Here is a 15,835-nt window from a genome sequence, read left to right as displayed (position 1 = left end):
GCTTATTAATGAAATATATTGAACACATAATTTGAGCATCTTTAATTACTTTGTTTCTTTTCCGAAAATTATTTTCTCATATGTTTGTATTGTTGTATGTATTGTACAGGATAGTTAACTTTTAAATCACTCTAAGGTGTAAATATAGGGTAAATGTGCAAAGTATGAGAAAACGAAAGTAGGTTGCTATTGCGTGATGTTATAAATAGATTATTTGTTTAACTATTTATAGACACAATCAGACAAGATATGAGTGATGTGTTTCCCTGATAAGATAACATAATACGCATTACGTTTTATAATACTCTCTCCTTTAACGATAGAGACATTTGAAACATTTTGATGGAAATGCATGAAGACAATCATGTTAAAATAAGGCTTTGTGGTCTTTAAGTAGAAAATAAGATCAATTACTTACGGTATAAGTGTATGGAAGGATCTATAATAAAGTTTTATAATAACAGACATTAACTTAAAACATGGAGTTAAGGCCTTCAGAAATATATTATTCCCAGGATTCCATAAACAATGTTTTTGACAAAAGATGTCGGCATAGTGACACACTCATTGGAGAAACTTTGGATAAGATTTGTGAAGACAGGTATTTTTAAATACAAGGCTTTAGTAAAACGTTTTTTTTTTTCGTTTCGAGTATTCGTTTGAATGTTCGAACAATTTCCAGTAAACAATTGACAACAGAAATAAACTATTTACGCATTGTTTTAATTGTATGTAAAAACACTTAAAATCAAATGGAGTTCTTGCGGGAAGTCCAGTTTTCTAAATGGCACAATGCAGTTATATATATATATATATATATATATATATATATATATATATATATATATATATATATATATATATATATATGAACGAATATTGAGATGATATCTAGTAGGAATCATAACATGAACACCATACAATAAATGAAATCTGCTTTCTTTAAAATGGTGAAACACTACAGAATTTGTCAAGGTTTAAAGGATGTTTTTTATTCGTGCAAGGAATGGAAATATCAGGTTTCCCTCTTATGATTTAAAAAAAACAACTAAATAAATCATAAACAAAATGAGGAACAAACGTTTGACTGGCTGGAATGTATCAATAAAACAATTATTGTTACCTTATCTTCTTAACGCGTAGTTTATGTTATATTACCTATGTGCAATACCGAAAATTATGCGGTAGTAATATTAAACCGGAAACAAGGTATAGCATGCCATATTTTGTTCATATATATATTACAGATGTAGTATTTACTCAATCCCGACGATATCTGTCATGCTAAAGAACGAAAAGTGGATAACTTCCGATAACCGTCGATTGTGGGTTTTTCGACAGCTCGAACAGCTTGGCAAATGCGACATTGTAACTGTGTACGTCACTTATCACATTCCAGCTGCGAAGATGACATCATGTGATGGCGGTGATTCAGTACGCGTGCGCGGATATCCAGGAGGGAAATGGCATATGGAACAGTATATATCATATTTGCGTTCATCAAGTGATGATGATGACGATGATGATGATGATGATGATGATAATGATGATGATGATGATGATGATGATGATGATGATGATGATGATGATGATGATGATGATGAAGATGATGATGAAAATGAAAATGGTGACGAGGACAACTACGAAAATAATGACGACAACGACGATGGTGATGCTGCTGCTGATGATTATGAAAATGATGACGAGGACGACGACGAAGATGATAACGACAACGATGACAACGTTGTTGATGATAATGATGATGATGATGATAATGATGATGATGATGATGATGATGATGATGATGATGATGATGATGATGATGATGATGATGATGATGATGATAATGATGACGATGACGATGATGATGATGATGATGATTATGATGATGTTGATGATGATGGTAATGATGATGATGATGATGATGATGATGATGATGATGATGATGATGATGATGATGATGATGATGATGTTGATGATAATGACGACGACGATGATGATGAAAATGACGATAATGACGATAATGACGAAAATGATGACGACAACGGCGACAACGATGATGACGAAGACGACTACGATGATGATGATGATGACGACAAAAACGACGACGACGTTGTTGATGATGATTATTTTAACGCTGATTATTATGATTATGATATTGATGATAATGTTGATGACGACGACGACGACGATGATGATTATTAGTTTGCATACACTGCTACAGCTTTACTGTGACTTCGTTGCTTTTATTATATGCTTCAATAATGTTTAAATTATTGATAGAATTTTTTTTATAAAGTAATTTAAGGGTAAATCTGAGATCAGCCACTTTTCTTTTACCGATTTAAAGTTTGATGTTTTAGTTATCCGTGTTTAAGGACTTAAAAATGTCCTTCATTTGGGATGTGACTTGAAACTTTGTAATAATTTCTACCATTTTAAACATTTACTCGTTTGTGATTCATCAATATTTCACATGCAATTTATAAAATATTTTTTGTGATTATTTTGTTTATTGTACGAGTTCATACAACTTGTTGCTCAAAAATTCCGAATTGTCAATAGTTTGTTTTGACCAAAAAAAGATCCAATTTTAACGTTAAGTTTATAAACGTTCATCTATAAAGAATTTACGTGAGCAAATAACAGAGGAAAAACATCTACTGAATTTGAAAAATGGCACATACTAAGAGGACGTATCCCTCATGACCTTCGTTGCATTGCACATGGACAGCTTGTATTCGAACGGATTAAAATCATCCAAGACGAGTTTCTTAACATTGTTATTAGTATATCTCTATTTAAGGAAGAAAGTACAACAATGGGATTTCGTTATTCCACCCCGCTTTCACGTCATACCTATTTTATTATTTCTCCAATTCTCTATGAACTTATTTGTAAACAATGCCGAAACGCATTGTTTACCGTTTTATGACGCTATTCAAAATTTATTTTATACTACATACTCGCTGGTTCCTATCAGGTATTTTAAGTGCATGAACATATAACTGCAGCGCATTTATTATTATTAAATTGTTGTTATTTCCTTAAATGACCAATTTGCTGCATTGAATTAATAAATATTAAAACACTCTTCAGTTTCCAGTTTAGTATTAAATCGTCATTTTAGTGCTCGTCTAAGTACTCATTTAAAGTATTATCATTTTAACATTTAATAACACTTTTAAAGAGATGTTTGACTGAGCTAATGAAAACTAACACCATAAACTAATACCATGTTTAAATGCACTTAGCTTAGGCCAAACAGACGCTTATTGAGATACGTTCAACACACAGAACAACACAGATGGACTACACTTCCATCCAAATATATTTATAAATCTATATTCGGGTTATCATCTCACACTTGTCCCAACATTGGGGTTACCTCCTTAAAACAGTCGGCAAAACAGGTGTTCACCTGGGTGTAGTTGTGATCAACCTCACACTTGTCACAACATTGGGGTTACCTCCTTAAAACAGTCGGCAAAACAGGTGTTCACCTGGGTGTAGTTGTGATCAACCTCACATTTGTCACAACATGCTTTATCATGTGTACCTATACGGTTTAAGGGGCGCAAATGACGACATAATAGACCAACACGTAAGAAATAACAAGTGAATGCAGCATTTTCCATTGATATATACAGGGATACCGGCATAGAAATGCCAATGAAACCACCGAGGATTTCACTTGGGCTTAAATCATGTGTATGGGCACTCATCCTTATACTGTTCCCAACAATATTGCATCAATAATTGCAATATTGAAATAGTAAGCAAAATCGAATCCAGAATAAACTTTAAATTATGCGTTGACTATTAAAAGAAAAAACAACGTTTTCAATATATACGATATAATTATAACTCGTACAAGTTTACAATATGCATTTTCCTTCTACATTTCCGAATGGTTCATTCAATCTTGTAACGACACATTTGATAATACTTCAGATATGATTTTCTGAAAATTAACCTTAATGATATCGAAACATGAAAATCCATTTTCAGAAAATAATGAATAATTATAAACACTCTCCGTGCTCTAAATAGGGTAGTATTCGAATTCTTTAGATAACATTTCGTCAAAACTGCATGCTCCAATAACTGTGGTAGTATTTAAATTCTATATATAGCATTATGTCAAAACAATGGGCAAGATAAGAATACGTTGAAAAACAAATCATCTATTTCCACATGTACTAAAGCGGTCACTTTCATACAATCATGATTTACTGCAACTTCTACTTCTTAATCTACTACATGGAAGCAATTTATCATATTTCAAAAAAGGTGAATGTTTAGAGTTTCAGAAGTAAATAGATGGAAATATCTTCAATTTCCTCCATATATGGATAGCATAACAGATCAAGGCATACATTCGGTTGTCGAGTACTGGTAGGACAAACTGGATATATAGTAATGGAAACATGTTTAAAGCCATATGAAATATTTTACTCACAGGATTCAATCAACAATGTGTTTGATAGAAAGTCACAACACAGGAACATACGGATTGGTGAAACTCTGGATGACATTTGTGATGGGAGGTTGGTGTCGTATCACATTGTGTTTTCATAAGAATGGACCTTGTACATGTATTGTTTAATAAAATGCGAATTGAACATTTTTATTGTTAACAACTTTTTTATCATTAATGAAACTTGACAGAACATAAAAGCATTTATGTAGCTTGCTAGGAAAGTTTAAGCTTTTCAGATACTACAATTCGCGCCAGTATTGTTCAGCTAATAACTTGAACCTCAAACATTTTGTAACTTTAACTTGCCAACGTCATTAATTTATATTATAATAATTCATTCATTTCAAGACGGAATATTAATGTGAACATAAAAGTCACAATGACACCAGGTTTTGATATTTTGAACATGCATGCCTTCAACTTTGTAAGTTCGGTCAAGAGTTAAGGTTGTTTGCTGTCAAATTATATCCTTTGGCATTATAGCGCATTTTTATGTAGTAATATACTTGCAAACTTTCTTTTTTCACAATATTATGGCAATCTACACTTTCCCGAATGTTCACGATAAATTCCCTTTCTTACGTTATCCTTGCGATGTACATTTTCCACGGTTTCGCACGGTGACCTACCTGTCTCACGTTATCGTGGCGATATAGACTTTCCCGCGATTTGCACAACTTTCAAAAAGATAACATAGAGTCATGTTACTTAATTTATGGTGGCCGTCAACAATTGTGTGAAGTATGAAGTCCATGAAATGAAGGGTTTTGGAGTTATAAGTACTAACTTGCCTTAAAACCCGAAAATGCCATGTTGCACAAGAAATTAAACCAAATGGCCATAAGGTTTTAGAATAACATGAAGTTATGTAACCTTATTGTATGACAGCCATCAAAAATTGTGTGAAGTATAAAGTGCATTGGATGAAAGGTGAAGCTGGTATAAGCAAAAACCCAACTTGCCCCAAAACTTAAAGCTGACACAATGTGACCTAAGTGTCAAAAACAATTCGGGGCTATTTCAATTCAGGATGATTTTGAGTTGTGGATCGGAATTGGAATAAACTGAATGAGCAGTATTGGAGTAATAAGTGAAAATGCCAACTAGTTCTTAACTTTTATTTGGTATTTTAACGTTTCTCTTGTAAAACAGTTTTACTTGTATATTTCCCATTTTTTATCGTAGCGATTGTTATTGTTTTGATAGGAAGCGTGTAATGCGCATGGGCATAACTTACATTTGCATTACTACGCCGGTGTTTCTTCATGGGGCATTTATGCGAAATGAACGTCACTTCATTTAAACAGAAAAGCCCAAGAGAGTGTAAACGTATATGTATAATATCTAACTAGTGTAACTACAGTTGACGTTAATTCATATATGCATAGCGTTGAACATGAACGCGCTTTATAACGACGTTTTCAGGCATTACTCGATGATAATCATCAAGTGAATATATTTATTTCTTAGAAAACGTTTAGTAAATTTCGTATCGAATCTACTAAGTTCTGAATATTTGGATATTATTTATTTCAGAGGTAAAGCTTCATTGAGGTACTGGAGTTGTACTTTGTTGCAGGAAATAGGTTTTAAGCAGATACTTACTGGTTGTAAAACTTATCTGCAATTTATTTTAGACGATAATACATGCCCTAGGCCATGCCAATTTGATTAATAACGTAACTAATATATTCTGCTCTAATCTATTAATCTATTCGTATATTTCGCAGATGCAGTGTACTGTCAACGCCTCCAATTACCGTTAAGTCAGTAGGCGTAAAATGGATAACAGCGGACAACCGTCGACTGTGGGTGTTGAAACATCTAGAGCGTCTCGGAAAATTAGAAACAATCAAGTGCGTATAACTGGATACATACAGCCGAGAAAAATGACGTCAGATAATGGTGGGGTTTCGATAGAAGTGAGAGGACCTAAAGGTGGCCGCTGGCATTTAGAACCTGTTATGTTTATAAGGTCAAAACCAGGGACAAAGAAATATCAAATACTCAAAGAAAAATCAGGGAGAGTACCATCTAAGCTTCGAAACAGACAACGTCGCCCGATAAAAGCTTTGTCTGAATCAGATGAGGATGAGAGCGATTTATTGCTTGACAAAAGCGAATATTACTCGCAAAGAACAATTTGAAACTTGTCAAAATATGTTGAAATCTTATAAAAGGGTAGATGGGACTATGTTGATTCAACGGCCAGCTTCTTCATGCTATCAAATGTCTCCGTCGAACTATTTATTTCAAACTTTAATTCAAAGGCATAGACCCGTATCTGCGACTGATACTATGAAATCATACAGTCCAGCTGCCAATGATTAACTACAACGAACAGCAACAACACGCAAGGTAAAAGGTTCAAGAACAACAATTGAGAACAACCCGCTATATCGACCTAAACAACGAAAGCAATGATGATTTTTTTAAACAATGTACCCGCGCTTTGGTTAGACCACACCGACGTTCCTCATTAGCAAGCAATTTTGTAAAGGACGAACAACTTATACAGCGTACTCGCGCTATTGTTTTAGACAGCGATAGCCACCACAAAAGGGCAATTAAAACATATTCAACAGAAACCCAATCCGTACATGATGAACCTCTTATACACCGCACCGCCAACCACAACGAAGGAGGGTTAGGCAATCGTCGGCATCAATTTTTACCGTACACGATGAAGCTCTTTCACAACGTATCCGCACTATCGATAGAAAAGATGACAGCCTTCACAAAAGGCGTATTAAACCTTTCTCTACAGCAAGACCATTTGTACGGGAAGAATCATTTAAACAACATTACAGTGCGCCGATATCATAGCCCGAACAAACGACCGACACGGCAGCGGAGCTGTCAAACGATCCTCTGCAGCAACCAAATCCGTAAAGGACGAATGCCTTGTACAAAGTGCCCTGTGTTGTTCAAGATGCCGATAACCACTACAGGAGGGCTGTTAGACATCCCTCGGCAGCAGGTAAATCCGAAAAGGACGAATCCCTTGTACAAAGTGCCCGCTTTGTTGTTCGAGATGCCGATAACCACTATAGGAGGGCTGTTAGTCAACCCTCGGCAGCAGGTAAATCCGTAAAGGACGAATCCCTTGTACGAAGTGCCCGCTCTGTCGTTCAAGATGCCGATGACAACTACAGAAGGACTGTTGGACACCCTCGACAGCAGGTAAATCCGTACATGGCGAAACACATATAACGAGTACCCTCGCTATCCCTCGAGAAAACGTCAGCTTTAACGGAAGGGCTGTTAAATTTACATTGAGAGAAAGCCAATCCGTATATGATATTTTACCCATACAACATACAAGCAATGTCGAGATACTGACAGAGACATCAGAAGGCTGTTCAACAGGAATTCAAACTGTACAGGACAAATCACCTACACAAAATACACGCGTTATCGACTGAGAGAATAACGTACAACACAGAAGCGCTGGAAAACAATCATGTGTATGCATGAAGCACATCCGTACATTACTATTCACCTATAGGTTATACATTTAACATACAAACCGTGTGGACCAAGATTCAGACGGACACAACAGAAGAGCTGTAAAACAATTATCGACAGCAAGCCAATCCGTACAGGACTAATGGCCTGCACAGCATACATGCGTTGTCGACCAAGATACCGTCATACACCATAGAAGGGTTGTAAGACACTCCTTTAATATACTTAGTAATTGAATAATTAGGCTGTAGGGCGCTAGGCCTGCATACGTTTATAACCGTATCTCGGAAATCGAAACGGCAGATCGACGGAACATTTTAAACTTTTGGCGAATTAATGCACACACGGGCGTATCAATCCGAGCGGTTAGAACTGCGGTGGTCACTGACCTTATTTACATCAACATTTACATCGAAAATACTAAGTAAGAAATCTGCTCTAAAATTGTACACAAAAAACACAATTATTTTAATAACAAGTAACAGAACGCAATATAAAAAACAGAATCCGCAAATAGTTTCAAAATGAACGCGAACTGAATCAAAAAATACATGTACGAGCTCGTATTATATACCTGTGTTTAGATTTTGCTTAGGCCGAGGACCGATAATATGAACATGTACATTGTAGTTATTGCATTCGTACATGTTTATTCCCCGGAAATAAACTCTGAGAAGTCGTTGTTTGAAGTTGCCTAAATCGGCTATTACTTGACATTTGTTTTGGATTGTTAGTTTTACTTGTATTTGTAAAATGAGTGTCACATACAACTATTCTCTTGTGTTAGTACATACTAACAACATTTTAACCAATATTAAATGAATAGTATACACTATTACCTTTCAAATCAAATCGCGTAAAGCGATGACAGGATATCGACCTGCTACAATTTGTGTCATAGTCATGTTATGCCGAATGAAACTTTTTCATATTTCTCAGTTTGTCTCAGTAATTGCAGATTAATATTTAGATCATGTAGCATAATGCGTATGCATATTTAAAAAACAACCGATATAAATCTGTTTCTTTTGTCCCCGAGGGACATATGTCAGTAAGGGCATTATAAAGATGCATGTGCATAAAAAATCAGGGAATAAATAGTATGTGGGTTATTCGATCCACAGGTATTTTGCGTTGTACAAAGAAGCTTTAAACATACACCTTATTAGTATGTCCCGTGCATTTTGCTGGGATGCATTTGGTTTAGCTGGCATAGCCTGGTAGTAAATTCTCATTGATAATCAACATTAAACTCTAAAAGTGTTCGCGAAGGAAATTATGAGCGAACATTTACTATCTTTAGATGTTTATGTTAATAAATATGGTTTACAATTACATGACTATACTCACAAAACGTTGCAGACCGAAAGCCATTCAACGCCTTAAGCGCTTTGATTATTTATAAAATGTACCACCACTATCGACCGAGGAACCCACATTCATTTAAAACTCAAGTGTGGAAATATAGGGTATATTTAAAAATAATAGGAAAAGGAAAGTAGAATGTTATTTTCTGATATTACGACTTGTTTAATTGTTTAACTATTTATGGACCGTTTCAGAAAACAGATGAGTCATATTTTACTAAATAAGAAGATAACATTATATGCTATACTTGTTAGCATTTTGTTACTATTTGAAACACCTGAAGTGAATCATTTAAAATAGTCGGCTTAAATATGCGGAATTTAAGTAGATGATGAAACGTGATCTATAGTCCTGTATTAACAGAAATTACCTTTAATCATGGAATTAAAGCCTTCAGAAATATATTATTCCCAGGATTCCATAAACAATGTTTTTGGCCAAAGATGTGAACATAGCCACAAACTCATTGGAGAAACTTTGGATGATATTTGTGAAGAGAGGTATGTTTAAATTTATGGCTTGAGTTAAAAGTCGTTTCGTTTTAGGTCTTCGTTTGAATGTTCAAACATCATTCAGTTTATAAATGATAAAACATAAAACAATAAAGATCTTAATACACATTATCGCGTGACAACATGCAGAATGTATTATTGAATCATGTAGCGATACATCGGGTATATTTTGAACATGCCATATTGAACATTGATCTAAATAATATCGAAAGAAGGAATTCTTTTTGCAGAAAATATGGGAGTATATCCAAAACGGATAAAAATCTGCATGGAGTAGGAACTGAAGTAATATTTCAATTATGTATCCAAATTTTGTTAAAACAATCATTTTTATTTCCACACGTAATAAAGCAATCAATAAAATCGATCATTCATTACTACTACTACTACTACTACTACTACTACTACTACTACTACTACTACTACTACTACTACTACTACTATTACTACTACTACTACTACTACTACTATATTACTACTACTACTACTACTACTACTACTACTACTACTACTACTACTACTACTACTACTACTACTATTACTACTACTACTACTACTACTACTACTACTACTACTACTACTACTACTACTACTACTACTACTACTACTACAACTACTACTACTACTACTACTACTACTACTACTACTACTACTACTACTACTACTACTACTACAACTACTACTACTACTACTACTACTACTTCTACTACTACTTCTACTACTACAACTACTACTACTTCTACTACTACTACTACTACTACTACAACTACTACTACTACTACTACTACTACTACTACAACAACTACTACTACTACTACTACTACTACTTCTACTACTACTTCTACTACTACAACTACTACTACTACTACTACTACTACTACTACTACTACTACATTTACTACTACTACTACTACTACTACTACTACTACTACTACTACTACTACTACAACTACTACTACTACTACTACTACTACTACTACTACTACTACTACTACTACTACTACTACTACTACTACTACTACTTCTACTACCACCTACACCACCACAACCACCACCACCACTACTACTGTCACTGCCACTGCTAATACCACTACCACTTCCACTACTTCTACTATTACATCAAATACTACTTCTACTACTACTACTACTACTACTACTACTACTACTACTACCGTATTTTTTGTATTTTGATAAAGAGAATAGCATTATTTTTGTTTTAGTATTGGTTTACTGATACATGCACACTTTAGCATTGATCGGCTTTTTTTTAACTTAATACATGTTGGATTCCGATAAGAATTTCAGAAAATGATAACTGATTAGCGCATACACTCGGATAACGAATACTATTAGGACAGACATGATCTGTAATGATGTGTCTCTGTTTAAAGCCATCTGAAATATATTACTCACAGGATTCAGTCAACAATGTATTTGATAGAAGGTCACAACTCAGCAAAATACTAATTGGTGAAACTCTGGATGATATTTATGAGGAAAGGTTGGTTTCGTATCATATTGTATTTTTATTTTCAAACAAATTAATGTACTAAGTCATCCCTCAAATATTGGATCATTGTTAATGGGTAAAAAAGCAATAGATAAACGAGAATCACATTTGTGAGCCGACCTTTGGATATAAATGAGAGTGGTTTTTGTTGAATAATTGACCTTCTCTAAATAATACATCAAACGTTAGGGCAAGCACACAGCTTTTCTAAAAATCAACAATTAAATAATTATGAAAGATTATCCTACATATCCTACTTAAGATACTGTAAAAATACTTCCGGAAGTAGGATGATTGGATTGAATGCTAGAATGAAATTGTTTGGTGATCAAATATGTATACATGCGTATAATGCTAACGCACGTTAGCATAATTGTTGTATTTGTAAACCGTAAAAATAATAAATAAATTTAAACAAGTATTTGCGCTTATATTAATGAAGTATCTTCAACAAAAACTGATGTCTGTACGATGATCTGCTAAAATGATTTGTTTAGAAGTGTTCTCAAATTACATATATATGCTGCAATAACAATTATATATTCCTTTTATTAAAATATTTTCAACATGTAATAACGACGTTATCTCGACCTGATGTTCTATATTTGTAGATATTTGAGAAAATAACTGCATGCTGGATGCAATGAAGGTCCTGATCTGTACTTTATTTGCATAATATGCCGTTTAAATGAGACATTTTTGTTAAACCAATCATACTGTGCTTTGGAAAACATGCCCCGTGTCCATTTGTAGAACGGTCTGCACAGCTAATTAGGTCAAGAACGCAACTAATATTTTCTGCTTTATGAAAACATTAATTGTTGATATATTCGTATATTTCATAGATGCAGCGTCTTCAAAATACCTCTAATTTTCGTGAAGTCAGTACGCCAAAAATGGATAACAGCGGACAATCGTCGACTGTGGGTGTTTAAACACCTAGAGCGTCTCGGGAAAATAGAAACGATCAACGTGCGTCTAACCAGATACATACCAAAACAGAAAATGAATTCAAAAAACGGTGGAGTGTCTATTAAAGTGAGAGGATCCCCAGGTGGGAGCTGGTATTTGAAACCCGATAAACTAATTACATCTGAGCCAGAGGCACATAAGACTAACATACTTAAAGAACAGTCAGTGAGTGTTTCAAATGATCTGCGACACCGTCGTCCGACATTAGCTTGGTCTGAATCACATGATAGTGAAGATGAAATAAAGTCATCCAGCTGTATGCCATTGTCTGAAACGGCCATTATTACTCGCAAAGAACGATATGTCGTTACCGGTCAAAATATGCAGATACCTTATGAAACGGGTAAAGAGACACAAACGATTCAACGAGCAGCTTCATCAATTTATCATATGTCTCCGTCGAACGCTGTAAATCAAACTATAATTCAAGGGCATAGACCAGTATATGAGACAGATACTTTGAAATCACAGAGTTCAGCTGCTAGTGATGAGGTACTACGAAAAGCAACAACACGCCAGGTAAAAGGTTTAAGAAAAACAACTGAATTTCCAACCCAATTTCTCGACCAAAACTCCGATAGCAATGATGAACTTATACAACCTACCCTCACCATCACGCAAAACACTGACAACTGCGGCAGAAGGTCTGTGAGACATTCCTCGTTAGCAAACAACTCCGAACATGACGAACAACTGATAGAACGTATTCGCGCAATTGCTTTAGACAACGACAGCCACCACAGAAGGGCTGTTAAAAGATCTTCAACAGAAAGCCAATCCGAAAGAGAAGATGAAAGCCTTTTCAGAAGGACTATGAAAGATTTCCCGACAGCCAGACAATCTGTACAAGACGAATCACTTAAACAACGTAACACTGCCGCTGTCATAGCCCGAGAAATCGATAGACACGACAGCAGAGATGTTCCACGAACCTCTGCAGCAACCAAATCCGTACAGGACGAATCTTTTATATCGAGTACCAGGGCAATCTATAAAGACGACTACAACAACGTCAAAGCCGACAGACATGGCATCGGGGCTGTTACACAATCCTATGCAGAAAGCAAATCCAGACACGACGAATCACGTATACCGAGTACCCACACTATCGTTCGAGATTCCCCCAACCACGACAAATATAGAGGGGCTGTTAAACAATCCTCGGCAGAAAGTCATTCCGTACAGGATAAAACATTTATAAAGAATACCCGCCCAAATCAACGAAAAAACGAAAGCTTAATCAAAATCAGTGTTAAACAATCATTGACAGCAAGCAAATCCGTGTATGATTCACCTACAAAACATACACACGTTGTCGACCAAGATACCGGCAGACACCACATAAAGACTGGTAAACAACAATCGGCAGCAGGCCTTTCCGTATATGACGTTTCACCTTCACAACATGCACGCGATGTCAACCACGATACTGACATACATAACAGAAAGGCTTTTAAGCAAAAATTGGCGCAATGCCAATCGATACAGGGCGATACGCCTATACAACATACACACGCTGTCGACCAAGATACCGAAGGACACTACAAAAATACTGATAAACAATCATTGACGGCAAGCCCTTCTGTACAGGACGATTCACATAAACAACTTACACGAGTAATCTACCATATTACCGACAGACACCACCAAAAGAATGTTGAACATTCTTTGGCAGCAGATCAATTCGTGTATGACGATTCGCGTACACAGCATACACACGTTGTCGACCAAGATACTGACATACACTACAGAAAGCCTGTTAAACTATCATTGACAGCAAGCCAATCGGTACAGGACGATTTACGTACACCACAAACACGTGTTATCGACCAAGATACCGAAAGACACTGCAGAAAGAACGTTGAACATTCATTGGCAGCAAGCCAATCCGTGTATCACGATTCACCTACACCAAATACAAACGTTGTCGACCAATATACCGAGAGACACCATAGCAAGGCTGGTAAACAACTATTGGCAGAAATCCAATCCGTGTCTGACAAATCACCTACACATCATTCAAACGTTGTCGACCAAGATACCGACAGAAACTACAGACATGCTGTTAAACCATCAATGACAGAAATCCTGTCAGTGTATGACAAATTACCTACACAACATACACACGGGGTCGACCAAGATACCGACAGACATAACAGAAGTGCAGTTAAAATCTCCTCAGCAGCAAGTCATTGTGTAAAGGGCAAAACACTACTCATGAGTACAAGGGATGACGAAAGACATAACAGCAAGGCTGTTAAACAATCCTCAGCAGCAAGCCGTGCCTTATATGACGATTCATCTATACGACATACACGCGTTGTCGACAAAGATACCGACAGATATAGCAACAAGGCTGTTAATCAGTCCTCGGCAACAATCCGTTCCTTACATGACGATTCATCTACACGACATACACGCGTTGTCGACAAAGATACCGACAGATATAGCAACGAGGCTGTTAATCAGTCCTCGGCAACAATCCGTTCCTTACATGACGATTCATCTACACGACATACACGCGTTGTCGACAAAGATACCGACAGATATAGCAACAAGACTGTTAATCAGTCCTCGGCAACAATCCGTTCCTTATATGACGATTCATTTACACGACATACACGCGTTGTCGACAAAGAAACCAACAAACATAGCAACAAGGCTGTTGAACAATATTCGACAACAAGCCGTTCCTTACATGACGATTCATCTACACCACATACACGCGTTGTCGACAAAGATACCGACAGATATAGCAACAAGGCTGTTAATCAGTCCTCGGCAACAATCCGTTCCTTATATGACGATTCATCTACACGACATACACGCGTTGTCGAAAAAGAAACCAACAAACATAGCAACAAGGCTGTTGAACAATATTCGACAACAAGCCGTTCCTTACATGACGATTCATCTACACCACATACACGCGTTGTCGACCACGATACCGACAGACATAGCAACAAGGCTATTGAACAATCCTCGACAACAAGCCTTTCCTTATATGACGATTCATCTACACCACATACACGCGTTGTCGACCAAGATATCGACAGGCATAACAGCAAGGCAGTTAAACAAACCTCGACAACAATCCTTTCCTTATATGACGATTCATCTACACGACATACACGCATTGTCGACCTAGATACCGACATTCATAAAAGCAAGCCTGTTAAACAATCCTTGATGTCAAGCCTTTCCTTATATGACGATTCATCTACACCACATACACGCGTTGTCGACCAAGATATCGACAGGCATAACAGCAAGGCAGTTAAACAAACCTCGACAACAAGCCTTTCCTTATATGACGATTAATCTATACGACATACACGCATTGTCGACCTAGATACCGACATACATAAAAGCAAGCCTGTTAAACAATCCTTGACGTCAAGCCGTTCCTTATATGGCGATTCATCTACACCACATACACGCGTTGTCGACCTAGATACCGACAGGCAAAGCCACAAGGCTGTTGAACAATCCTTGGCAACAAGCCGTTCCTTACATGACGAT

The 15,835-nt window shown here is 36.2% G+C and overlaps 2 protein-coding genes across 2 annotated transcripts; both read left to right on the top strand.

Annotated features, from left to right (window-relative positions):
* The first annotated feature begins 299 nt into the window (after positions 1-299).
* Positions 300-3,003, top strand: LOC128222109 (protein PFC0760c-like). The gene is made up of 2 exons (XM_052930958.1): positions 300-601; positions 1,248-3,003. The coding sequence occupies exons 1-2, from the start codon at positions 480-482 to the stop codon at positions 2,203-2,205; spliced, it is 1,080 nt and encodes a 359-aa protein (XP_052786918.1). The 5' UTR covers positions 300-479; the 3' UTR covers positions 2,206-3,003.
* A 1,419-nt stretch (positions 3,004-4,422) lies between these two features.
* LOC128221590 (uncharacterized) lies at positions 4,423-15,634 on the top strand. Its single transcript, XM_052930196.1, is given in 6 exon segments — positions 4,423-4,550; positions 6,214-6,335; positions 6,338-6,458; positions 7,435-7,666; positions 9,683-9,819; positions 12,187-15,634. Coding segments are annotated over 6 exon segments (4,188 nt in total).
* The last annotated feature ends 201 nt before the right edge of the window (positions 15,635-15,835 follow it).

Source organism: Mya arenaria, chromosome 16 (assembly GCF_026914265.1).
Source record: "Mya arenaria isolate MELC-2E11 chromosome 16, ASM2691426v1".
NCBI lineage: Eukaryota > Metazoa > Mollusca > Bivalvia > Myida > Myidae > Mya > Mya arenaria.
Note: the sequence above shows the minus strand (reverse complement) of the source record. Positions and strands in the feature narration are given on the sequence as shown.